The sequence below is a fragment of the Schistocerca serialis genome, chromosome 5, assembly GCF_023864345.2.
Source record: "Schistocerca serialis cubense isolate TAMUIC-IGC-003099 chromosome 5, iqSchSeri2.2, whole genome shotgun sequence".
Classification (NCBI taxonomy): domain Eukaryota; kingdom Metazoa; phylum Arthropoda; class Insecta; order Orthoptera; family Acrididae; genus Schistocerca; species Schistocerca serialis.
The window spans coordinates 35710445-35738016 of record NC_064642.1 but is presented as its reverse complement, the minus strand read 5'-3'; the positions used below and the strand labels follow the sequence as shown (position 1 = coordinate 35738016).

Sequence of the window (27572 nt, the reverse complement as noted above, 5' to 3'; positions counted from 1 at the left end):
CCTCCAGATATCCGTTGTAAATGTGCATCCAGACTGGAAAAGTCATTGAATCTGAAGACCCACGCATTACACGGGTACAATAGCTCAAGTCAAGGAAAAGCTTTCTCCATTCAACTGAAAGCCTCACTGAACCACCTCCAAACTTCAGTCAATTCATGGCATTCCACATCCAGCCACCTTGCAGGGTGGATGATCCTGACCGAAAGCCTCCCACCAGGTCACGAAGAAAGCTGGTCAATATGGAAGGCCCTCAACAGGCTGCGTTCTAGAGTTAGAAGAATGAAGACCAACTTGAAATAGTGAGGATTTGCAAGCGACTCCACAGCATGGGAATGTGGTGAAGAACAGACAATGAGTCATCTTCTTGTCTGTAGCCTGTGCCCAACATCATGCTCGCCACAGAATGTAATCAATGCCACCAAGGAAGCATGAGAAGTTGCTGCATACTGGTCACACCGCATTTAATTGTAATTGTAATGCTTATAGTACCATGTTTTGGGACATTTTGTATAACTTGTAAGCTAAAGTATGTGTTTCTGACACGATTAAATAAAAATCCAATTTTTCTGAAATTGTCATCACTTGTTTGTCTGAGATGCACACCACATCTGCTGATTTCTGTCTCATTTGGATAATTCCTTCATGGAGAACTTTTTTTTTCCTCCTTCCTAGACTAAGTTTTTCCTTACTGAAATATGATAGGTCATACAGAGAATAAGTGAAAAAAATCTGGCAACAACCCATTTATCATTCTCTTCATGTGAAAAGTAAGCATGAACTTTTTTGTTAATGGATGTGTACTCTCTCCTGCAAATCATATGGTCAAATATGTGATTGTGATGGGAATGAAGGAACAACTGAATTAAGATGTTCTAAATGGGTACAAATGTTCAGTTCATAAAATTATACTTTTCAGAACAAAGACAGAAAGAGGTGACCCATAAATCTGACTGTACAAATGATGAAAAGGAGGCAGGCCGTGTTTACACAGATTGGATGTTTCATAATGATAACACTCCGGAGCCTTGACCCGCAACCCACCACAACAGTGAGAAAATGAAAGAGCATTACCAGCTGATTATCATCTGCTTTGTCATTAGTTCATACAGAAAATGTTGTGCTGAAATACTAAGATGCTGTCCCACTTATAGCTTCAGCATAATGTGTCAAGTATGTATATGCATCATGCATAAGACTATGATATACAGGGTAGTGTCGTGTACGTATTGTTATGAATGAAATAAAAAGAAGAGGGAGGGTGAAACCAGTGCTAGTACACATGAAGTGTAGCAAGGTGGTATACCTTCATCTATGTGATTCCATTCCCAAGATATTGGGGGCTAAGACTGAGTTAAAATAATCACTAAATTACACAATGGCAAACTGCTTCCAATGGCTCTACTGTGATGTAACTCACCGTAGCTGGCAGCGACCCGGATGGCATTCGGCCGCGAATCGAGTGTGCCGAGAGCTACCAACTCGCGCAACTTGTCAAGCAGTGCACGGCCGTCCTGCAAGGCGGGCATCAGCGACTCCAGGGAAACGCGGCGCGCCTCGTGCAATGCGGACAGCGCCTCCTTGGCTGACTCTGCGTCTGTCGGCAGCCCTGAAGCCTCATCGCACGCCACTTCTAGGACCCGCATTGCCTCCGAGCACGATGCTGCATGCCTGCAACCGTGTCCACATTTAATTAATGTGCATCACTTGGCCCCCACAATTTAGTTTGCTTCTGACTGTAGTGATAATTATCACTGTGCCTGTGAAAGATGATGAATGGTATGTCAATTCTACATAGCCGAATTCTCCTTCTTCCAAATATGACTTGAAGTAAAATTTTCAGATTTCTTTACTCTGACATTAATGTGCATCCTACAAGCTGCAAACCTGTATGTATCTCCAAATGTTTTACAAACCAAGTATAGATACAACAGTTGATGAATTAAGAAAATGTTCTCACTGAACTATGACTGTGGCTACAGTATCTCTTCCAAACAGAAATCTTCAAACTGATCTACATTATCTCATGTTAATTTGTTGAACATATGTTGACTGCAAACTACTGAACATGTCCTTAAGTAAAAGTTCTTTGAGGTTTACAAAACAACTTGTGACACAGTGATAAGCATGCAATGAAAGGCAATGTTGCAACATTATGACACATAACACAGTAATAAGAATACAAGAAACACCATAAAGTTACTTTTACTATTTACTACATGTGATGTCCCTCCAATAGTGGCATAGAGAATGTCAGTACTGGGTGGGATGCACTGATTTTTATAGCACCGTTGGATACATAATAACTCATCATACAGTAGATCAGACCATCCAGCATAGTCTGTGGTAATGCTTCCCTCTAGTGGAGCACTGCAGTCTAGAGTTTATCAATACTCCATGAAGGTGGTGTTATAGCATCCGTTTCAGCTTAATGCATTCCATACATGTTTATAAGTCCAGGGAGTGAGTTTGCCCCCTCTAAACAGGTTTTTCCTCATACTGCTGGTACTTCTTCACCACGCCAGATCCATGCTGTTGAGCATTATTTTTCAACACATGGACCCAGCTGCAATATTGATGAGCCTGTTGAGGGGTCCCAGGACCACAACAGATACACAGATGGGATAAAGTCACTCTGCAGGCTAAACTGTGACACCTCTGTGATCAGGATGCCACAACAATGTTCAGGAGTTCACTCTTGTAGTGAGCAGAACACCACTTTTACCAATCCACACACTTTCTTTACATGGAGGGGATGCATATGGCAGTTCACTGAAAATAATTAGCAACTTCTGAAAATTAACAACAAACATTCTGCCAAGAGATGTGTGAACTGGTGGTCACTGCATTAGTACAGTATAGACGGCAGGTACAGCGCTACTTGGGCAGCTTCTAAGACTTTGGCTAAGATACCAGTCATGACATCGTGTTATAGAAGAACTGATTTACCTTGATGGCATTCTCAGTGATTGTTTCACACCAGGACAAACACAACAAGAGATGGAAAATAGGATTTTTAAAAAATAAATAAATAAATAAATAAAGCTTTGCAGGTCAACGGCCTTGCCGCAGTGGATACACCGGTTCCCGTGAGATCACCGAAGTTAAGCGCTGTTGGGCATAGGCGGCACTTGGATGGGTGACAATCCAGCCACCATGCGCTGTTGCCATTTTTCGGGGTGCACTCAGCCTCGTGATGCAAATTGAGGAGCTACTCGACCAAATAGTAGCGGCTTCGATCAAGAACACGATCATAACGACGGGGAGAGTGGTGTGCTGACCCCACGCCCTCCTATCCGCATCCTCTTCTGAGGATAATACGGCAGTCGGATGATCCCGGTAGGCCACTCTCGGCCTGACGACGGAGTGCTTTTTTTTTTTCCCAGGTCAAACTTGTATCCTCCCCTGCCACACACACAGATGTATCAGTTTGAAGAAGGACAGCACATGGATACTGACTATTAGCAAAAGTACCCAGAGCCATTTGTGGTGAAATCTCAATGCAATTTTCTCTATTGCCACTAATCTCCTCGCATCTGTAAGTGCCAGATGGTTTGTGTTCAATAACTGCCCGTAGTGTTGCACCTTTAGTCCCAGATGTTTGTTCTTGTGTTTCCTGTCAAGTATTCACATATATTTGAAAATTAACTGCGCCACACTAAAATTGTACCACTGCCATACGACAAACTACATTCTACAATGGAACTCCAGGTAGAAATATCAACGATGTAGGAAACACAGATTGCTCCTTACCGTAAAGAAGGTACGTGAAGTTGCAAACAGATACAATTAAAAGACATTCACATATAGCTTTCGGCCACAGACTTTCGCAGTAAAACACACACACACACACACACACACACACACACACACACACACGGTGGTCAACTCCAGCACCTCGGGTAATGTGTAAGACAGACAGAATGGTATGTGTGTGTGTGGGGGGGGGGGGGGGGGGGGAGAGAAGGGGGCGTTTTACTGACGAAAGCTGTGGTTACTGACGAAGGCTGTGGCCGAAAGGTACATGCGAATGTATTAACTATGCCTGTCTGCAACTTGACGTGTTTTCTTTACAGTAAATAGCAGTCGCCTTTTCCTACGTGGTTGATATACAAACTATATTGTCATTTACATACACTGCAGGCCGTGGGCATCTATTATAAAGCATATTTGGTGATAAACATATTTTTTTTCAATTATCGGTATATATTTCAGCCTCAGATCACAAAGCGATACCATGACTGGCTTTGACCTTTTGTCAATTCATCATCAGATGATTTGTGTAAAAGAAAGGAAACGAGGATAGTAAACCACTGTCCTTGCGGCTGTGTGTTGTACTTGGTGAGTGGAGCTTGCTTCCAAAAACCCCACCCCCACCCCCTGAAAATTCAATCAGGACGTTGTGAACGAACAAGTTACACTCGAACACGTCACATAGCAACTGATCAACTGAAGAAACCCGGAGAAGGCCTCACAATGATATCTGCGACCAGATTGTTGGAAATGAGGGCTACACATGACTACGTAATAATATGAAGTTGCTAATATTAAAGAAGGTGCTGCCACACAATCAATTGTACATCGTGAATATTTGTAATGATATATTAGCGATTTAAGAGTCACCAATTCTATATTACTACGTAGCCAGCTGCAGCCTTCATTTCCAACAATCACGTCGCAGATATGTTAACACACTATGCAATCTCGAGCTGACGAATCTCTGTCAAATGTAATGTATTCAAGTACGTATGGTTATGTACAGGACTCGATTCGATTTGTAATTTAGTCTTCTAGTATTTCAGTATGCCGTTTTCGTAATGAAGTTTTCTAGTATTTCTGTATGCCCATTTTCGTTCTTCTCAGACAGATGGTCACCTTGTAATAAGTCGAAACCGGTTATGATAACACTTGTTTGATCTATTTTAGAATATTTGAATCAAACGTAATGGGATATCTCTAGCAGAAGAATCCTACATGCAAATCGACATGGATTCCTAAAACAATGGTCATACCAAACTTTGCTTACATGGCAATCGAAAGTACAACCTCGAACTTTGTGATTGGCTTGAGGATTTCTCGACAGAATGTTACTGGGGATCGAGAGTTATCGAAAGATTTACAAGTTATTTCAGGTTCTCTCCAGGAAACTATATTGGGGCCCTCGCTCTTCATTTTGTATATTAATGAGTCAAACTTTTTGCAAATGATGCAATATTGCATACTGAAGTACCGGTAGATTAAAAATGGTGCACAAATATTCAGTCAGATCTTGTTAAGGTTTCAAAATGCTGCAAATACTAGCAATTTGGCTTCAGCGCATATAGATCCAAAATTCTGCATTTCACTAAACGGGAACGGGCACAGTGTCTCAGATTGATCAATCAATCAATCATTGTTGGATCTGAAGGAGGAGACGAGGTACTGGCGGAAGTAAAGCTGTGAGGATGGGGCGTGAGTCGTGCTTGGGTAGCTCAGATGGTAGAGCACTTGCCCGCGAAAGGCAAAGGTCCCGAGTTCGAATCTCGGACCGACACACAGTTTTAATCTACCAGGAAGTTTCCTGAAGGCTACAGTTGGCTCGGTAAGAGAGCAGTCATTCCAATAGTGTAGCATACAACAGTCGAAACGCTTTTAACGAAAAGGCGTCGTTGCCGTCGATTGTTGACAAATAACTAACAGAAAATTTCGACATGTATTAATTTAATCAGCCGCGCCTGACGATAGGTAACGGAATTCAAGTCCTTGAAAGGACAGATATGGCGCTTGGTACGGTTCGCAGTACAATTCTCGCTAAGGTGGCGGGGGATGAGGGGGGGGGGGGAGGGGGTTGGAATATTTAAGGGAGCTGGCACTTCTATTTTCTAGCCATTTGCCCCGTGTTACATGGCACCGTGCTTGAAGATTCGCTCTACATCAAGGGTGGCTTCGCGTCAGATTTCCCCACCACCACACAGCGCTGGCTGAGCGCGTGGTGGGGAAAGAGGGGAAAACAGCGAACGCGCCGAATTTACATGGCAGTACAGTCGTACTGCATACGACTTGGTTTCATACTTCATATTTCTCAACAACATAGCTCACAAACAAAATAAGTTTTCAGTATTTTTTAATTATTTTTGGCGCGCTGCAGACAATGTAATTTTTGTCCGGTACAAGCTGTCGGTATATGGACAGACGCAGACAATTTCACAGAGTTTCTCATTCAGTTTGCCACGTAATTGTAACATACTTAGTTTCTTAATCGAAAAAAGGCCTTTCACACAAATATGCTGCTCGAAATATTGTAGAACCTTTGCAACTTTATTGTGGAGATTTGGAAAATCTATCTGCGAAAAGCAATGTAGAGGTACTGGGCAGTTTTAACTTAAAAAGCTTTGTACTTAGTCGGTAGTATCCTGCAGATCAGATACATCTGCACATGCACAAGGGCACTTTGAACTGAAACGGCAAACGGTCTCGAAAACAGCTCAAAAACAGATGTAAGAGTGGCAGTGTCCTCAAAACCTTCATAAAACAATCGTTGTAATTCTTGCAAGACCACAATGAATTCTTCAAACCTCGCGATTTCTTAAACACCAGTGAGCTTAGGGAACTCGACTGTCTTCGTCTGATTTTCTTTTTAAATCCATCTCCATCAAACCAGAAAGAAGTTACCTTGCAACTTCTTACTGTGGGCAGTGTGCGGTCAAGTCCACTCAAAACGCGAAGCTGGAGTCCATTCCGGATGTGCTAATTTTCGTTCCTGCACTCCTTTTTCCTTCATAAATTCAACAGTGGCGAGATTTAAATCGAAAAATCGTTCCAGGCAAGCCCCTTGACTTAACCAACATACTTTGCAGTAATAAATGAAGTCTCCATACTCTTCGTTCATGTCCACTGAAAACTGTTGCGTCTGAATATGGAGTAACGGGCGCGGCTTCAGAAATTTTACTATTCGTACCATCCATCAATTTCTTCAAGTGCACCACGCCTACAAATTTAGCAAGAAAAATGAATCCCGCCTGTCAGTCGTCGTAAATTTTTGCGCCTTCATTGTCATCCGAAAGTTTAAATTCTTCCTGTGTGGTACTATACTCCGTCCATCACAAGAATAAAACTCATGTAAACATTACACACTATGTATTCTTCCGCGTTTGCTGGAACCTCATTGGATTTCGTTTCACGTGGAGCAGGAGCCAATCTGTCTCGAATACAGTCAAGTATGATAATGAGGATACGTATTATGCTGTGCTTTAGGCGTATATCGACTCAGCGATAATACGGGGAACAGTTTTACCGGCGCATTTAACGTGGAAAGCACTGAGCCAGCCACCTGGTCCAACTAACCTGCAGTGAAGTGAATAGTTGTAGTGAAAGGCGTAAAAAGAGACGAGCAGAGAACAATATAGTCTTGAATGTCATTTAATTTTTGAACAGAAGGAAACAATGGTAAAAGTCAGGAGATATGCTTCTTAGATGATCTGAAGGAAAACATGCTCTCGGTCTTAGTTAACATAGTACTGTAATTAAAAACGAGAGTGATGAAAATTCGTGACGTTAACAAGGGTAATTTTTCTGCAGGCGTAAAAGCGCACTGCTGGGATTTTACGATGTAATTAAATATTGAAGCCACTGAAGGTATTACAGTCAGTTGTCTGGTAATCTCTGAACTTCTTGCACATGGGACTCAGAGGAAAGCGGCCGGCCGAAGTGGCCGCGCGGTTCTGGCGCTGCAGTCTGGAACCGCGAGACCGCTACGGTCGCAGGTTCGAATCCTGCCTCGGGCATGGATGTGTGTGATGTCCTTAGGTTAGTTAGGTTTAACTAGTTCTAAGTTCTAGGGGACTGATGACCTCAGCAGTTGAGTCCCATAGTGCTCAGAGCCATTTGAACCATTTTTTCAGAGGAAAGCGGTGCATTTCAGTACCGAGGCGATAGAATCCCTAGCCATCAGAAAGTCCACATTTCCTCCTCCTCCTTCTTTATGACATACTGCTCTGCATTTCGCCCTCGTTCGGCAGTGACGTGTCATAAAGCTTCGTGCATTAGTTCCAGTAAGTTTGCCAGTTAAAACTTCTTGTTATTTCTCGCGATAAATCCCTTAACTTGGCTCCAGATCAACTGTATTGGGTTCAGAGAGCAGTGGTACGGTGATAACTGTAAAAACGCAGAACTTGTGCAGTGTGCTCGACGCCGTGAAATTGTTTTCCGTGTTTCTACGACGCTTATCACTCTCGTTCGTGTGAGACCACATCTGTCCTATAAAACAGTGGTCATATTCAAACAAAGAGTATTTGATTTTTCGTTTTTCTCCAAAAAATTTAATTGTGTAATGTTTTCTTAACCTCAAAATCTGTAACAATATTTTATAATATATCGATAATTAAGAATGTGTGTTTGCAATGAAAACTAGAGTTCTGCTTGTGACATGTAATTAGAAACCAGAATGCATTTTTCTTGAAAAAATGGTGGTTAAGTATGAGTTAATTACCACACATTGATAAATTTCATAGATAAATGATTTGGATATTAATACAGAACAAAAAAAAATTGTTATCATAATGGGCTTCGAACAACCGCCCGCTAACCCGCCCGATTATCTAACAACGACGCTAGCGATCACGCCTAGATTAAATTACACCTGCCTCTCTTACATTTATTACATCGTGTCTCAATAAACGTCAAAGCTCTCTGTAATGTTGTGAAAACATTAAGGACAACTTATTTCTAGCAATTAACGGTGTTCAGCGTGCATGTTTCACTAGGAAGCAGTGTCATCCATTTTTGCGGTACACATGAACAATGAGACAGTCAGAGCACAAGTAGCGCTAACTGAGACTGTGACTATACACGATTTTTGAAATAAAAATTACGTAGCTAAAGTATGATTAAGTAAACCGCTGATGGATGTTAATACATCAAAATGTCTTAAAGTTTCATTTGCAGTGACATAGTAATAAAATATCAAATACATAATTTTGACCTACTTCCAAAAGCGGAACAACACCAGTGTTCCGGAGCTAGGGCTATTGATCAACCATCGCGTTTGTGTTTGTTTACATCAGTTTTATTCTTATGAAGAACGGAGTATATAATATCGTTTTGTAGAAAATAAGTATAACCCGTCGCTTATGCGAATTGAGAATTCTCACCCCTCTGCCCATTCATTTTAAAGGATTGTGACGATGGATCGCTAGACTGCCTCTTTTCGTGCAAACAGCCACTGGACCTGTGAACGTTCTTCACACCACGAACAAACAGCGAAGGGTAAACAGAGCTGACACCGCTATTCTGCCGAACTCGGAGAGCTGTGCCGACAGCAAACCGCCGCACCGCAGTGCTAAATCAAAAGTCGCGCTGTTCCGGGTACTTCCGACAATGACCGAGCACAGCCGAGTGACAGGCTGGGCCTCGGCGTGCCCGCGGCCCGCCCTGGTCTACGTACTTATTACATACGGACTCAACGATGGAGTGCCTGCAGCTCCCGCAAAAGAAGAGGCATCATTATAACATTAAGCTAGTCGTGAGAGGAGAATTACACTGCATTAAAATTGTAACGTCATGAAGACAGTATCCTACAGTGATTTTTTAACATCTCAGCGCAAGCGCTCCAAGTAGGTACCGCACGTAGAGACAGGGAAAGGCAGCTGCTCCTAGGGACAAAATAAAAAAAAAAAACAAATCGTAAACAGAACTAGCGTCCTGTCCCGCCGAACAGTGCTGAGCATCAGTTTAAAGTGAAATTAAGATTGGCTAGTGGTAATAGAGGACTTATACAGGGTGGTCCATTGATAGTGACCGGGCCAAATATCTCACTAAATAAGCGTCAAATGAAAAAACTACAAAGAGCGAAACTCGTCTAGCTTGAAGGGGGAAACCAGATGGCGCTATGGTTGGCCCGCTAGATGGCGCTGCCATAGGTCAAACGGATATCACCTGCGGTTTTTTTAAAATAGGAACCCACATTTTTTATTAGATATTTGTGTAGTACGTAAAGAAATATGAATGTTTCAGTTGGACCACTTTTTACACTTAGTGATAGATGGCGCTGTAATAGTCACCTGCAACAAATGATGATGCCCAAGTAGGTGTTTTAGCTGCTGTCGCGGCTAATCCGCACATCAGTAGCACACTAATTGCGCGAGAACCGGGAATCTCAAAAACGTCGGTGTTGAGAGTGCTACATCAACATCGATTGCACCCGTACCATATTTCTATGCACCAGGAATTGCATGGCGACGACTCTGAACGTCGTGTACAGTTCTGCCACTGGGCACAAGAGTAATTGCAGGACGATGAAAGATTTTTTGCACGCGTTCTATTTAGCGACGAAGCGTCATTCACCAACAGCGGTAACGTAAACCGGCATAATATGCACTATTGGGCAACGGAAAATCCACGATGGCTGCGACAAGTGGAACATCAGCGACCTTGGCGGGTTAATGTATGGTGCGGCATTATGGGAGGAAGGATAATTGGCCCCCATTTTATCGATGGCAATCTAAATGGTGCAATGTATGCTGATTTCCTACGTAACGTTCTAACGATGATACTACAAGATGTTTCACTGCATGACAGAATGGCGATGTACTTCCAACATGATGGGTGTCCGGCACATAGCTCGCGTGCGGCTGAAGAAGTATTGAATAGCATATTTTATGTCAGGTGGATTGATCGTCGAAGCACCATACCGTGGCCCGCACCTTCACCGGATCTGACGTCCCCGGATTTCTTTCTGTGGGGAAAGTTGAAGGATATTTGCTATCGTGATCCACCGACAACGCCTGACAACATGCGTCAGCGCATTGTCAATGCATGTGCGAACATTACGGAAGGCGAACTACTCGCTGTTGAGAGGAATGTCGTTACACGTATTGCCAAATGCATTGAGGTTGACGGACATCATTTTGGGCATTTATTGCATTAATGTGGTATTTACAGGTAATCACGCTGTAATAGCATGCGTTCTGAGAAATGATAAGTTCACAAAGGTACATGTATCACGTTGGAACAACCGAAATAAAATGTTCAAACGTACCTACGTTCTGTATTTTAATTTGAAAACCCTACCTGTTACCAACTATTCGTCTAAAATTGTGAGTTATATGCTTGTGACTATTACCCCATCTATCACAAGTGAAAAAAGTGGTCCAACTAAAACATTCATATTTCTTTACGTACTACACGAATATGTAATAAAAAATGGGGGTTCCTATTTTTAAAAAACGCAGTTGATATCCGTTTGACCTATGGCAGCGCCATCTAGCGGGCCAACCATAGCGCCATCTGGTTTCCCCCTTCAAGCTAGACAAGTTTCGTTCTTTGTAGTTTTTTCGTTTGACGCTTATTTCGTGAGATATGTGGCCCGGTCACAGTCAATGGACCACCCTGTATACAGAGAATAGCTCTATGAGTAACAGTCCTATATAGACCTTGTAAGTAGCAATGTACCCAGGGCCATCTGTGGTGACATCTGAAAACTAATGTGAGTCTTTCCTCCCTCCCCAGCCCAGATCCCGGGTACGCCATCTGTGACGGTCTCTGCCCTCCGTTAAAGATAGAAATTTTGGCCGCACCAAGCACCACTAAATCCTCCTCTACAGTGATTCCAAATGTCCTTGTTGCTCGCAGTCGGCGTGTGACGGTGCGCACCACTGCTGTCACAGTTGCCGCTCACATCTCTCGGAAATGACGTGTGGCCACTGTGGAAGCTGAACTTTAAGTACCGGCACTGATACGACCAGGGTTGGTCGGCCTTAGAATCCCCATTCATGAAGCTTTCGTAAGGTGTTAAGCCTTCAAGTGAGAGCGTATGCTTTGTCCATGTCGGAAAAAAACAGCCTGTAGGTGCTACCAGCGTTAGAACGGCTGCTGTATAGACGCCTTCAGTGGGGACAGATTATAAACAGTCGAATGATAATCACTCATAGTGCAGGCGACTAAGACGCTTCTTGGTTTTTACAATCTAGCTAAGGGTAGGTTCACCATACACTCCAAGGTCTTCTCATATATCACACTACAATAACTACATAGGTTTGTGAGGTATGTTCCAAAAAAATTAAATATTTCAACACTCCAAGAATGAAAATTGTCCTTTCTGCCAATCTTGATTAAAAATAAGGAGGAGCGCTCGCTCTGGCTGGTCGTTAAACTGTCGCAACTATTTATACCGAACCTGATCACGACCTAGAGCAGTGTCCACAGCTTTCCCGTGTGAAAGAGGAGCAGTTGGGCTCTTTCCCACTGACGGAAATGAATTACGGAATGTTCTTTACCACGTGATCGTCGTACTCGCGTAATATTCTGCCGTTGCCTGCTGCGGTTGTGTACAGGGTCTCTCGTGTCGACACAGCCGACATTGGCAACCTAGATTGTGTGTTGAAAATTATCCTAATGGCTTCCATCACTACAATGGAACTCGTCAATAGTTTAACCGAGTTCCTTACTCTTCTTAATGATTCATTTTGTTTTTACCCTCGCAACAATAATGCTGCGAGGTTCTCTGCAGATGGTCTTCGTTTGAACTTTTCTAGCTCTGTCTGCCTCTCCTGGATCGCAGTGCAGTAGTCGTCGTTTCGCCAAGGGAACGGATGCTTCCTGAGCTAGCACAGAGACGTCGACACGCTGCGTCAGCTGCCTGATGGCTTGCTCTTGCGATGAGATAACCTAGTGTTAGGCGCTGTGTCTGATTTCAAACATAGCTCACTGCACAGCGCTCAGTTTGCCCTGCTGAGTAGGTGCTCCGTCGACTTCCCTTCAGTGACCACAAGTGAGACACTTGTCGATGTAGTATCTTAAAGTCAGCAGAATTTGCAAGGGACCGAAAATATGATGATGATGTTTCGTTTTTGGGACGCTAAACTGTGCGGTTATCAGCGCCCGTACAAAGTCCCTATCTTTACACAGTCCAATCTCACCACGGTCACGAATGATGATGAAATGATAAGGACAATACAAACACCCAGTCCCCGGGACAAAGAAAATTCCCACCCTGATCCACAGACAGCAACGCTAGCCACTAGACCACAAGCTGCGGACGGATCTAAAATACAGGGTGTTTCAAAAATGACCGGTATATTTGAAACGGCAATAAAAACTAAACGAGCAGCGATAGAAATACACCGTTTGTTGCAATATGCTTGGGACAACAGTACATTTTCAGGCGGACAAACTTTCGAAATTACAGTAGTTACAATTTTCAACAACAGATGGCGCTGCAAGTGATGCGAAAGATATAGAAGACAACGCAGTCTGTGGGTGCGCCATTCTGTACGTCGTCTTTCTGCTGTAAGCGTGTGCTGTTCACAACGTGCAAGTGTGCTGTAGACAACATGGTTTATTCCTTAGAACAGAGGATTTTTCTGGTGTTGGAATTCCACCGCCTAGAACACAGTGTTTTTGCAACAAGACGAAGTTTTCAACGGAGGTTTAATGTAACCAAAGGACCGAAAAGCGATACAATAAAGGATGTTTGAAAAATTTCAACGGACTGGGAACGTGACGGATGAACGTGCTGGAAAGGTAGGGCGACCGTGTACGGCAACCACAGAGGGCAACGCGCAGCTAGTGCAGCAGGTGATCCAACAGCGGCCTCGGGTTTCCGTTCGCCGTGTTGCAGCTGCAGTCCAAATGATGCCAACGTCCACGTATCGTCTCATGTGCCAGAGTTTACACCTCTATCCATACAAAATTCAAACGCGGCAACCCCTCAGCGCCGCTACCATTGCTGCACGAGAGACATTCGCTAACGATATAATGCACAGGATTGATGACGGCGATATGCATGTGGGCAGCATTTGGTTCACTGACAAAGCTTATTTTTACCTGGACGGCTTCGTCAATAAACAGAACTGGCGCATATGGGGAACCGAAAAGCCCCATGTTGCAGTCCCATCGTCCCTGCATCCTCAAAAAGTACTGGTCTGGGCTGCCATTTCTTCCAAAGGAATCATTGGTCCATTTTTCAGATCCGAAACGATTACTGCATCACGCTATCTGGACATTCTTCGTGAATTTGTGGCGGTACAAACTGCCTTAGACGACACTCTGAACACCTTGTGGTTTATGCAAGATGGTGCCCGGCCACATCGCACGGCCGACGTCTTTAATTTCCTGAATGAATATTTCGATGATCGTGTGATTGCTTTGGGCTATCCGAAACATACAGGAGGCGGCGTGGATTGGCCTCCCTATTCGCCAGACATGAACCCCTGTGACTTCTTTCTGTGGGGACACTTGAAAGACCAGGTGTACCGCCAGAATCCAGAAACAATTGAACAGCTGAAGCAGTACATCTCATCTGCATGTGAAGCCATTCCGCCAGACACGTTGACAAAGGTTTCGGGTAATTTCATTCAGAGACTACGCCATATTATTGCTACGCATGGTGGATATGTGGAAAATATCGTACTATAGAGTTTCCCAGAGCGCAGCGCCATCTGTTGTTGAAAATTGTAACTACTGTAATTTCGAAAGTTTGTCTGCCTGAAAATGTACTGTTGTCCCAAGCATATTGCAAGAAACGGTGTATTTCTATCGCTGCTCGTTTAGTTTTTATTGCCGTTTCAAATATACGGGTCATTTTTGAAACACCCTGTATGGCAACAGATCAATGAAGGAGGTAAAGTAAAGATGTCACCAACCGATGGTTGGTCTGAGCATCATAGTTATTTCTACATCTACACGATTATTTTGCAGTGCACAATTACATGCCTGGCAGGGGAACGTCGACCCACTTTCAAGCTATTTCTCTACCGTTCCACTCTCGAACAGCGCGTCGAAAAACGAACATTTAAATCTTCCCCTGCGAGCTCTTATTTATCTTATTTTATTATGATGATCATTCCTCCCTATACAGGTAGGCTACAACAAAGTATTTTCACATTCAGAGGAGAAAGTTGATGATTGAAATTACATGATAAAATCCTGCCGCAACGAAAATTGACTTTCTGACAGGAAATCACGAATCCAGTCGAATAACTGAGGCGTTACTCCATAGGCACGCAATTTTATTGACGTCGCTTGTGAGAAACAGTGTCAAAAGGCTTCTGGAAGTCTAAAATTACGTAATCAATTTGACATTCCCGTCGATGGCATTCATTACTTCGTGAGAATAAAAAGCTAGTCGAGTTTGACAAGAACCATGTTTTCTGCATCCGTGTTGGCTGTTTGTCAATAAATCGTTTTCTATATTTCCTTTTTGGGTATTTGTGTGATTTGTGCAACTTTTCAGTCCTTAGGTACAGACAAGCTAGCAGTTGTACACGAATGCTAAGTGTACTTTGAAAGGAACCTGACTGGTATACAACCTGGACTGGAGACCTCGCTTTTATTAAGTGATTTAAGCTGCTCCGTTACACCAGGATACCTACTTCTAAGTTACTCTTGTTGCCATCTGTTCTTGAGTCTAATTCAGGAATATTTACTTCGTCTGCTTTGGAGAAGGAATTTCGGAAAACTACGTTTAGCAACTCTGCTTTAGTGGCACTGTCACAAGTAACATGATCATTGTTATAGCGCAGTGAGGGTATTGATTGCGTCTTTCCGCTGGTGTACTGCACATACGACCAGAATCTCTTTGGATATTCTGCCAGATTGTGAGACAGAGTTTCGTTGTGAAAGGAGCCTGACTGGTATACAATCTGGACTGGAGGCCTCGCTTTTATTAAGTGATTTAAGTTGCTCCGTTACACCAGGAGCACTGAAATTCGTGCTAAGTATCGAGATTCAGTAAAACTTTGCCAATCTTGGCATTTTGCGTTCTTTGATATTTGGCATGCTCTTTTGTTGCTTCTACAACAGCGTTCTGACCGGTTTTTTATACCTTGGGGAATCAGTACCATCTCTTATTAGTTTATTTGGTGTATGTCTGTCAACTGCCGTCGATAGTATTTCCTTGAATTTAAACCACATCTGGTCTACAATTACATAATCATAACCGAGCGAGGTGGCGCAGTGGTTAGCACACTGGACTCGCATTCGGAAGGACGACGGTTCAATCCCGCGTCCGGCCATCCTGATTTAGGTTTTCCGTGATTTCCCTAAATCGCACCAGGCAAATGCTGGGATGGTTCCTTTCAAAGGGCACGGCCGACTTCCTTCCTCGTCCTTCCCTAATCCAATGAGACCGATCACCTCGCTGTTTGGTCTCTTCCCCCTAAACAACCCAACCCCCCAACATAATCATATTGGAAGGTGTGGAGACTCTTAGGAAGGGGTCAAACGAATTTTTATCTGCTTTTTTTTTTAAATAGATGTATTTTGGTTTTATTTTTGGTGGGTTTTGATGTTACGATATTCAGTCTCGCTACAGCAACCTTGTGGTCACTAATCCCTGTATCCGTCACGATGCTCCCGATTCGCAAAGAGGTCAGGTATGTTTCCACAATCATTTACATTTCGAGTGGTTTCCTGAACTAATTGTTCTAGATAATTTTCTGAGAACGCATTTTTTTCGCCAATGTATCGAGGTAGATTGTAGTCACCACCAACTATAATCTTATGAGTGATGTACCTATTTGAAATGTGACTCAGTTACCTTTGAATAATTCAGCAACTGTATCATCTGAAGCGGGGGGGGGGGGGGGGCGGTAAATGGAACCAATTATTAATTTACTCGGATTGTCAAGTATAAGTTTTAGCCACAGTAACTCACAGGAACTATTTACTTCAGTTTCTCGACAAGGTAAACTACTTCTGACAGCAATAAATACTCCACCACCAACTGTATTCAATCCACCCTTTCTGAATACGGTTAGATCCTTTGTCAAAAATTTCGGCTGAACTTATTCCCGGCTTTAGCCGGCTTTCCGTACGTATAACAATTTGCGCTTCACTTCTTTCTGTTAGCGCTTGGGCTCTGGCTCTTTCCCAACACAGCTACGACAATGTACGACTACAGTACCGCTCGTTCCTAGGTCTAGCTTCCTGTGTTTGTCCTGCACCCTTTTAGACTGAGACCTTTCTGTAGTTTCCGAGAACATCTAACCCAAAAAACCGCCCAGTCGCAGCCACACGGCCGCCGCTATCGTGTAGCAACTTCCTTTGTGTAGTGGACCCCTGATCTACTACGCGCAACCCAGAAACCCACCACCTTACGGCGCAAATCGAGAGGAATCTGCAGCCTACACGGTCGCAGAACCGTCTAAGCCTCTGATTCAGACCTTCCACCGCGTGGGATTAGCCGACCGGTCTCAGGCGCTGCAGTCTGGACTGTGCGGCTGGTCCCGGCGGAGGTTCGAGACCTCCCTCGGGCATGGGTGTGTGTGTGTTTGTCCTTAGGATAATTTGGGTTAAGTAGTGTGTAGGCTTAGGGTTCAAAATGGTTCAAATGGCTCTGAGCACTATTGGACTCAACTGCTGAGGTCATTAGTCCCCTAGAACTTAGAACTAGTTAAACCTAACTAACCTAAGGACATCACAAACATCCATGCCCGAGGCAGGATTCGAACGTGCGACCGTAGCGGTCTTGCGGTTCCAGACTGCAGCGCCTTTAACCGCACGGCCACTTCGGCCGGCCTAGGTCTTAGGGACTGATGACCTTAGCAGTTAAGTCCCATAAGATTTCACACACATTTGTACATTTTTTTTGTCAGACCTTCCACTCGGCTCTGTAAGAAAAGGACCACAGTCAGTTCTGTCGACGATGCTACAGATGCTGAGCTCCGCCTTCATATTGCAAGATGGACTGGCAGTCTATACCATTTCAGCCAGCTGCCCAAAACTATAGAGTCTCTCCCGATCCAAAGTGACGCGCATCATTAGTATCGAAATGAGCCACCCTCTGAAGTTGGCTGCACCCTGTGCTCTCCATAGTATCCCGAAGCTGTTTTCCCACATCTGGAATGACTCCTCCTGGTATGCACAGAGAATACTCACTGGATGCTTCCCAGCCTTGGCAGCCATATCCCTAAGAGGCTCCATTACACGCCTAATGGTGGAGCTCCCAACTATCAGTGAACCCACCTCACCCTCTGTCAACGCCCAGACCTTGCAGGGCGAGATGCTTCCTCTAGAACAGGGTGAGAGATTGCATCTGGCTCAGGAACTTCGTCAGCCACAGACAGCGTCTGATCGGCCTCTCCAGAAGTTTTTCGCCGTCTGCCACACCTTGGAGGGACCTGCCACCCGACCACGGTTGAGGAGGCAACTTCACTGTGGGCGGTACCCGGGGCGGTCAGAGTAGCGTGCGATCGGGGGACAAGGGAGGCGTGCTGGACTCCCCAAGGATCCCCAGTGACGCCCAATGGCAACAGCCTCATGCTGTGTGACTGAAGCCAACACCGCGAGGAGCTCGCATCTGAACACAACAATCAGAGTCCCTATCCATACAACAGACAGTAAAAGTGTGCACTACACAGTTATGAGAGTGGAAGACTGAGCCTAGCAAACACACGAACACGCAAGAAAAAAAAAAAAAACTAAAGTTGTGTCCAAACAGATAAGTGAAAATGAGTCGCTCCTCTTTAAAGCTCGTAAACATAATTCGCAAACGAACAGTGGAGCTGCCTTTATTGCAACAGAAATGCAAAGTGCTCTCTCACTGACGGTCTTCCCGACTCTGACTTGATCTAATCAAATCAAATAAAGAAAAGTCTGTGTGATAAGAGGGTCCTTACAAGCGGTGGTACTTTACACTACACTGCTATTAAAACGAAAGACGATATCTAGTAAGCACGCGAACACGCAAGAAATGAACAAAATATAGTATCAACACAGATAACCCAAAATAACTCGCTGCCTTTACATGGCGTGTTCGTATTTGAGGTGATATGCCGTTGCCCTCATCCATAATTCGCCCTGACCCACCACGCCATACTCAAGGAGCACAACCCCTAAAGGAGGAACAGTTGCAGCAGTTGACCATAATATTCGGTCCACAGACTCATTTGGTATTAGTTACAATATACAGCCTGACTTCAACTATTCGGAAGTTTCTGGTGAGGGCGAGAAGTGAGGCATCACATTCTTCACCGAACATAAACACAGTTTCCCCCCCTCCAAATCTCTAACCCCTAGCCTTCACAGATGTGAGGTCTTCTTTCTTGTGAAGGTTTTAGCTCCTTTTTGGAGGTGCACGCCAAAGTTTGCAGTGCAGCTCTTGAAAATAAATCCTGAACCCTTTAAGTAACAATGTAAAATTGGATCCACCTTGTCGTGAGGTTATTCTTTGTGTTTCCCTTTGTAGAACCTCAACCAAACAACATTTAAAATACAATATTTTAAGAGAAAGAAAATTATGTCTCTCGTCTAGCAATGTATGCCTGCTACACGAGAGACGTTGCGCAGGTAGTTCAAATGTCTGCCATCGCATATCTTCTGTCCCACAATGAAAGACGAAAAGTATCATAACGTTTTGATAATTTCGCTTAACAAGTCGCAGATATTTGTTACGCGTGATTAAATGGCCATCTGTGTACAGTTATTAACCTTATATTCTGACGAGTATTTCTGAAAGCAGAGATCTTATTATTTTATTATTCCTGGCATTTACGGTACTACTATTGGAGATTTATGTTACAGTTTTTCATTGGTTTCAATGAAGATGCATAAAGGAAGAAACTGGTTCTAAAAGGCTATCTCCTAAATAAATCCTTAGAATTACTAACAGACTTTCAATTACTTTAATTTCCGTAAGTGTTACGATATATTAAGTCAAAGATAAAATTTCACGATATCAGTTTATTATGTATTCAGGCGATAGTTTCGCACAAGAAGAGTTATCAGTATTAGATCAATTCCTTTCCACGTAGGTTTGGGGCCAGTGGAGGTTGAGGTAAGAGTTAACGGAAGTTACGCAACCCCTGGAAGACATGCTTTACACTAAGATCTGACGATGTGATTTCAGCATCAGGTGACACTAATCTTCCATTATCACATGGTTAGCAGCCTGTTCCATTTGGAACACGTCTCTCTTTTTCTGTAAATTTACCTCTTACGAGGAGATTGGTGTATTTGTAAGGGGAACACACTGTTCTTGATATATTTTCGAGGAAAGCGTGAAGATACAACATCTTCACATGTCATATTATTTACTATTTTTGGCATTTTTAAGCTAATTATTTAGTTTGGCTTAAAAATATCGGTAATCCGAAATTTCGGTATTTAAAAAATATATTTATCAGCTCTCGATATATCGAAAAAGGTGTCGATATATGTGAATGTATCGGCGGAAAAAATATCGATGTACCTGCCTATAAAATTACTGGCTGCACACTGTAAATATACTGCCGGTTTTAGACCTGTATAATTAAGTATTGATTTATTATTAGATACTTTGTAAATCAACACGCTAGCAGCCTGGCTATCCCCCTTCGAGCAGGAATCGAAAGGCAAACGATGCACATTCACGCTTGGCGATAACCACTTTGCTAACAATGGTAACTGCATGTAAGTGGCACAACGAATGGTGTCTAATGGGTCCATTCTTCGGTTTCGTCACATATCGGATTTGTCCGGAACACTTCACGTCGACTTCCCAGTTTTTTTTTTCATTTACGCAGTCGCCAGCCACCTAGCAGCTGTAGTATCGAAGCTAAATATTGCAGTTTCTCTTGGTAGCACCAAGCGATTACGTCAGCATTTTCCCTCCCTTACGTCTCCACCCACCGCAACGACCAACCTTGTCATTTAGAGTTAGAGTCTTGTTCACCATTTTCAGCAACTATTTCTAAAGAATGTTGATATGAAGAAATAGTACAATAGTTGCGTTAAAAATTCTGTTCTGTTTCTTCACATCGAAAATTTTGTGATTCCATTCACTCCCCCTCCCCCCTCCCCCAGTGCAATCAAAGTTCTTATTTTGTGCCACCTATACTTGCTTCAGACAGTCGAAGACGTAATAAAAGCTCAAAAAGTAGTAAGACTCCTTCACACAATTCAAGTAACATTATGTTCTACTATAATTTCAAAAGAACAACTTCAAACATTTTCAGAAAATTGCGAAAAAATATAATATAAAATAAAAATATTGGCACTCGATATTGCCGTTTTGATCTCGATATATCGTGGGAAAAATATCACCGATGCATACCGATAGTTTTCGGGAAATATCTATATATTGATTAAACGATATTTTAGCGATAGCCCTATTTGGCTACCTATTGAATATTGATAATCATGCAGCAACAGCTCGTTAAGCAATTTCCAGCAGTAAAAATAATATTTGCCTGCTGACAACATTCTTGAATAATCCTTGTTGTGGTTTTTCGGGCACGCTGGACATAGTATTTGAATCCGCTCCAGCTGGTCAGCAGCACTCATGAAATACAGACTCGATGAGACGCGTGTTACGATTTAACTGGTATTAAATTGAACCCATCTCGAGTTTGCGTTCTGTTTAATCATTCCCACGGCGTTTCCAGTGTACCCAAAGTATCAATGTGAAGGAATTCATTACGTTTTGTGGTAAATGGGGTTTTTCTAATCAAAGCGCAGTTTGATTGGATTGGATTGGATTGTTTGGGGGAAGAGACCAAACAGCGAGGTCATCGATCTCATCGGATTAGGGAAGGACGGGGAAGGAAGTCGGCCGCGCCCTTTCAAAGGAACCATCCCGGAATTTTCCTGGAGCGATTTAGGGAAATCACGGAAAACCTAAATCAGGATGGCCGGACGCGGGATTGAACCGTCGTCCTCCCGAATACGAGTCCAGTGTGCTAACCACTGCGCCACCTCGCTCGGTACGCAGTTTTTTGAGCAGATACAATTCCTCTAATAAACAGTATATTTTGTGATTCGCCATGAATTGTTGTTAATTAGATCCTCTATTGTCCGTCCAGTAATGTGTTATAGAAGGAATCTTATAACTGGTCACCTGGAGAAACAGATACAAAGAGGAGTAATTTAGCACTATCGCTCATGACTTCCTGGTAGTGTTACAAAATGGAGGACTCCATATATTGCACGATTTTAACACGTTCAATATCTTCTCGAAGGAACCTGTGGCTCTTTCAGTACGTACACTTTTCTATGCACACGAACATTAACAGCTTTTAGTACCAGTTGTGGAACAATTTGTCTATGCCGATAAATTCACCTTGGAGGCCACGCTTTCGCGAACAGAGGTAACAAGTGAAGATGAGATTGGTGGCCACCTGTATCATCAGCCTGTCCCTTTCCTTCTTCTTGTCATTATTTCACTTGGTGATTGTTATAGCAGCCAGTTCGTGGACGCGTTTTCTCGGTTTCCGTAATGATGCAAAGATATGGCAAAGCGCACTTCTTTTTTCACCTGCTCTCCAGAAGCTTATTCTGTTCAACTGCCGGGAGCACGTCCTGTTTTGTAGAATCATATGAGAAGATTTAAAAAGATTCCTCCGATATCATAAAGCTGTATGTTCTACATGAATTAAGATAGATTTATTTCAGCTTAGGCATCGGAACTAAAAGTCTACCTACCTTGACTCAATGGGTCTCCGGCTCACTTGTTCATTACCCAACAAGCGTGCGTCCTGTCGAGAGAGCGAGGGCACGGCGACAGAAGGCATTGGGCGTCCTCAGTTTCAATAGCTCCAAGTCAGCTACACCTGCACGTTGCAGCACTTTCTAACAACGGCGGACCAGCCGTAAGGGGTGTAGGGATATCACACTGCAGCACTCGTCTCTAACGTCGCCTCATCCCACCGTGATTTTTTTACGTTGGATAATTAAATAAAGTGTTTACTTCAAAATAAAAATGTTGTTATTGTCAAGTTGCAAGCTTTTACAATACAACTTTTATTTACGTGAGTCTACACGGAAATGACTGAATAACAACGAAAAGTCACAATCACAAATCCAGTAATAATTTCCTAGTAGAGGCAACAAAGGATAACTTCGAAGTTTCCCCACAAGAGTCCTATTCCGATGGCGAAGACGTAGTCTTCCGTGGAGACGTTCTTGAGTTCGGTATTCGGCATGAACTGACATCGGGTGATAGTTCTAGCCTTTAAATAGTATTGGCCAGCCAATCAGATGTTGGTGTAGTAATACTTCCTGCAGGCCATCTCGAACTCCCTCTGCAGGAAGTAGTATATGGAATGTCTGTTTGCAAAACAGCCGATGCTTACCATTGCTTACGCCTTGGGCATAGACAACCTCGGTCCTGTGTGGTGTTAGATGTGTTGCGGGCCCGCAGGGGCTACCTTGGTGGCGGCGTAACAAAAAAGAACAGCCTGCGCACGAAGATGATTTCCTTCGAGAACTTAACAGCGGCTGTGCACCGTACTAACAAAAGACTATTTCGCTTTAATAGTTGCACTAACGTATTTTAATGTCTTGTATGCCATCTCATTGATCAGACCTGCATAAAGATCGCGCTTGTTCCATTTTATATTTGGACTTGCAGGAGAATTACACCCATACTTAATAAGGTTGTGGGAAATCCTTATTAAGTTCAAACTGACCCCATGTGTCTCTTCACCCACGTAGAAGATAATAAGCTTGTGATATCGGATGACTGTGTTCCAAACACCGTGAACATTTATTTCGATCATCCCTGTGATGTTACATTTACTTTACTAACGAATAAAGTTACAAATTAAAATAAAAAAACTCTGCCTCCTGATTTTGTGTGAGTTCCAGAGACGAAAGTGAGAAGGGAATTACTGAACATTCTTCCCTCTGTACAGGAGTAATTTGCGGTCAAGTTAATTTTAAGGTAACTCCTTTCAAACTGTAATTACTAGTGGCCACCAAGATGGCAGTGACTGTCAGAAAAGATCCTAGGTTTAAAGAAGGCCGCCAGGAGTGAAGGGATAGATTCGTGAGAAGTAGTTGGCGGCTAGGACTAGCAAGGTAATGGTAACCTAACAGATCTTGGAGTTCCACCAGAAGTAGCTGAGGAGTCGGACATACGTTTTTGTAAGAATGGCCGTTTAGGATGGCGATAGAAAATGGTACCTACACTGAGAGTCTGCTGTCTTCTTGCTGGGACCGAGTTTTCAAACAAGACCCAGCAGGAACACCCAGCCCTACTTTTTGTGGCAGTCTCGGAGCAGCCAAAGCACAGCGCCCGTGTCTGTCAGAGGACCTCGCGGACAACCGCAGAAGACAGCGAGACGGTACGGAATACAGCCTACAGGCTGGCTAACACGCCATCGTGCTCCTCTGTTGCTCATCAGTGGCTGCTCGTGCAAAATTTTACCAATGTGCTGACCTTTAGCCTTTTTCGCTTACGAGAGTACTAATCGTAACTAAATTGAATATAATTTTGCGTATATAAATTTAACTGTTTAGATGTATTCAGATTTTATAATCAATAGTTTAACATTGCGAGGAATAAAAAATTTTTTAAAAAATGTTTGCAGCTGCAGGAATGGAACCCAAACCAGCAAACTGCCAGTCAATGTATTTGATCACTTAGCCAGAGCGCCATAACGACAACTACTCCTGTAAAATCCCTCATACTCTACGCTTGCACAATACATTACATGTAATTTCAAAGAAAAATACTGAACTGGTGCTGTGGGCAACTTACCACTCGCAGTGCCGAAAGGGATGACGTCACATCAGAGAGTGCGCAGTTAAAAACAGGCAACAGCGTCCTTTCTCTGAGTTGACCTTAGCGTGGCTGGTCAGCATTTCGGCACTAAACACTGGTTTCTAATTATCGCGGCGAGAGTGCTACAAAACATGTCTCCCTCCTTTTCGTTGCATATCAGCATGCATTCGAAGAGAAATAACGCAATTTTAGTGCATTTTCCGGCTCGTATTCGTACAGAAATGGCAAAGTTTTAGTGCCATTTCTGGCTCGCATTCAATGATAAATGGCGTAATTTTAGTGAGATATTTACAGGGTACTTAGCACATTAGCACGTGATGACCGGCCGCCACTGTTCCCCATTGTTTGCATTTCTCTCTCCTGGTCGTCTCAACCTTCTGTGGGTTTCACAGATTACATTTCTGTCACTTTTATTTTAACTGGTGGTTGATAATAAATGGATTTGATATTGAACGATAGTGCACTCTTTTCTCCCGATTTCAGTGCTTAATATACGTTTTCTGTTGCTTTTTAAAAACTGAATGCAGAATATGTCGCAATAAAAGAGTCGTATTTGAGCTCTTGCCATTGTTATGATTGTTGTACTTCCCTTCCTATTCACCTCTGGAGGACGTCGCGACGATTTCTTTGGAGTACACCCGACTTCCGGCAACATTTGTGACCGATACGCTGATAAATGCAGCCTCTAATGACCGACAACCCAACTGTGCCTGCTAACCCAGTATTGCTTTCTTTAAACTGCTGTATCGGTTGAAGACACTTCTGTAACTTTTCCGCACACGTCATTTGTAAATAATAATAATAAGAGAGTAAAAAATGTGCAGAACCAGCCTGTCACCGGTGGACCTGCTAGAGATTAAGCGCTGCACAGACGAGCGACGGATGGCAGCCGTTCCTTGCCAGGTCGTGCCATCTGTCCGCAGAGCACACGTGTGCGGGCAAACCACATATCGCAGCGGTCGATCGCTGAACCGTCGGAATCTGATGAATCGCTTGCGACGCATCACCTATGTATCAAACATGACTCCCTAGCTGCCACCCATTTCTGCAGTTATCAAAGCTCTTTGCGCGGTTTTGTTTCCTTTCGTGTTGCCCTAGTGAAGTGAGCACTTTAAATTCCAATTTATTGTTATTCAGGGAGCACGGACAGCTCAGAAAAGTAAGACGAAGCTCGAGTAGTCACTTACATTAAGAAGTAACACAAATGTGAAAACAATCACTCCCTCAGATTTAGGAGTGATTAGCATTTTGAAGGTCGTGCTGTACTACACTGAAACGCCAAAGAAACTGGTATAGGCATGCATATTCAAATACGAAGATAAGTAAACAAGGAGAATACGGCGCTGCGGTCGACAACGGCTATGTAAGACAAGTGTCTGCCGCGGTTGTTAGATCGGTTACTGCTGCATCAATTGCAAGTTATCAAGATTTAAGTGAGTTTGAACGTGATTATATGGTCGGCGCACGAGCGATGGGACACAGCATCTCCAAGGTTGCGATGAAATGGGGATTTTCCCGTACGACCACTTCACTAGTGTACCGTGAGTATCAGGAATCCGGTAATACATCAAATCTCCGACATCGCTGAGGCCGGAAAAAGATTCTGCAAGAACGGGGCCAACGACGACTTAAGAGAATCGTTCACCGTGACAGAAATGCAACTCTTTCGCAAATTGCAGCATATTGCATTGCTGGGCCATCAACAAGTGACAGCGTGTGAACCATTCAACGAAGCATCACCGGTTTGGGCTTTCGGAGCCGACGGCCCATTCGTGTACCCTTGATGACTGCACGACACAAAGCTTTACGCACGGCATAAAGCTTTATGCCTCGGCTGGGCCCGTCAGCACCGACATTGGACTGTCGATGACTGGAAACATGTGGCCTGATCGGACGAGCCTCGTTTCAAATTGTATCGAGCGGAGGGACGAGTACGGATATCGAGTCAACCTCATGAGTCCATGGACCCTGCAGGTCAGCAGGGGACTGTACAAGCTGGTGTACGTTCTGCAAGGGTGTGGGGCGTGTGCAGTTGGAGTGATATGGGACCCCTGATACGTCTAGATACAACTCTGACAGGTCACACGTACGTAAGCATCTTGTCTGATCACCTGCATCCATTCACGTCCATTGTGTATTCCGACGGGCAATTCCAGCAGGACAATGCGACACCCCACACGTCCAGAATTGCTACAGAGAGGCTCCAGGAGTACTCTTCTGAGTTTAAACACTTTCGCTGGCCATCAAACTGTCGAGACATGAACATTATTGAGCATATCTGGGATGCGTTGCCACGTGCTGTTCAGAAGAGATCTCGTACTCTCACGCATTTATGGACAGCCCTGCAGCATTCATGGTGTCAATTCCCATCATTTCGTTTCCTCCTCCCCTTCTGGGTGCTTCACTAATTTTATCAAGTAATGGATTTATGAAATAATTGTACGCATTGTTAAAGTTCTTAACTTCTGCAGAGGGATGAGTGGCGCCGGCTATAAAACCAGGTTCAAGCCACTCAAATCTTGATAACTTGCCATTGTAGCAGCAGTAACCGATTTAACAACTGCGCCAAGTGACATTTTAATTTAAATGTTTACGGCGTGCTTGCTCTACAGCTATACTCAATACTCAACTCCCTTACTATCTCATTTAGCTCTCACTCTTATAACATACAACAAGCGTTACGGAAATCAACACTGCTGCTATCGGCAACATTTCTGTAGACACATCGAGATCACAGTACCATTGTGTGAATATTTGCAGTTAAACCACGAAACAGATAACTGAAATAAGCGTTGCCGGTGATACAAGTATAGCTATCACACCCGACAGACAAGAATTAACTGGTGAAATTGTAAACGATGTTTTTCAGAAAATCATTAAGTGGTTCTCTGCAAATGGGCTCCCATTAAACTTTGACAAAACACAGTATATACAGTTCCACACAGTAAATGGAATGACTGCATTAATCAATATAGACTTCGGTCAGAAATCTGTAGCTAAGGTAGAATATTCAAAATTTCTAGGTGTATGGATTGATGAGGGGTTGAACCGGAAAAAAAAACAGACTGAGGATCTGCCGAAACGTTTAAGATCAGCTACTTACGCTATTAGGGTCTTT

The 27572-nt window shown here is 43.5% G+C and overlaps 1 protein-coding gene across 4 annotated transcripts in view; it reads right to left on the bottom strand.

Moving 5' to 3' along the window:
- Positions 1-27572, bottom strand: part of LOC126481027 (titin) — an 804028-nt gene that overhangs the window by 309441 nt on the left and 467015 nt on the right. For all 4 annotated transcript variants that reach the window (XM_050104491.1, XM_050104492.1, XM_050104490.1 and 1 more), the window contains one exon: positions 1418-1668. In XM_050104491.1, coding sequence (XP_049960448.1) covers positions 1418-1668 — 251 coding nt within the window. The remainder of the gene's footprint in view (positions 1-1417; positions 1669-27572) is intronic.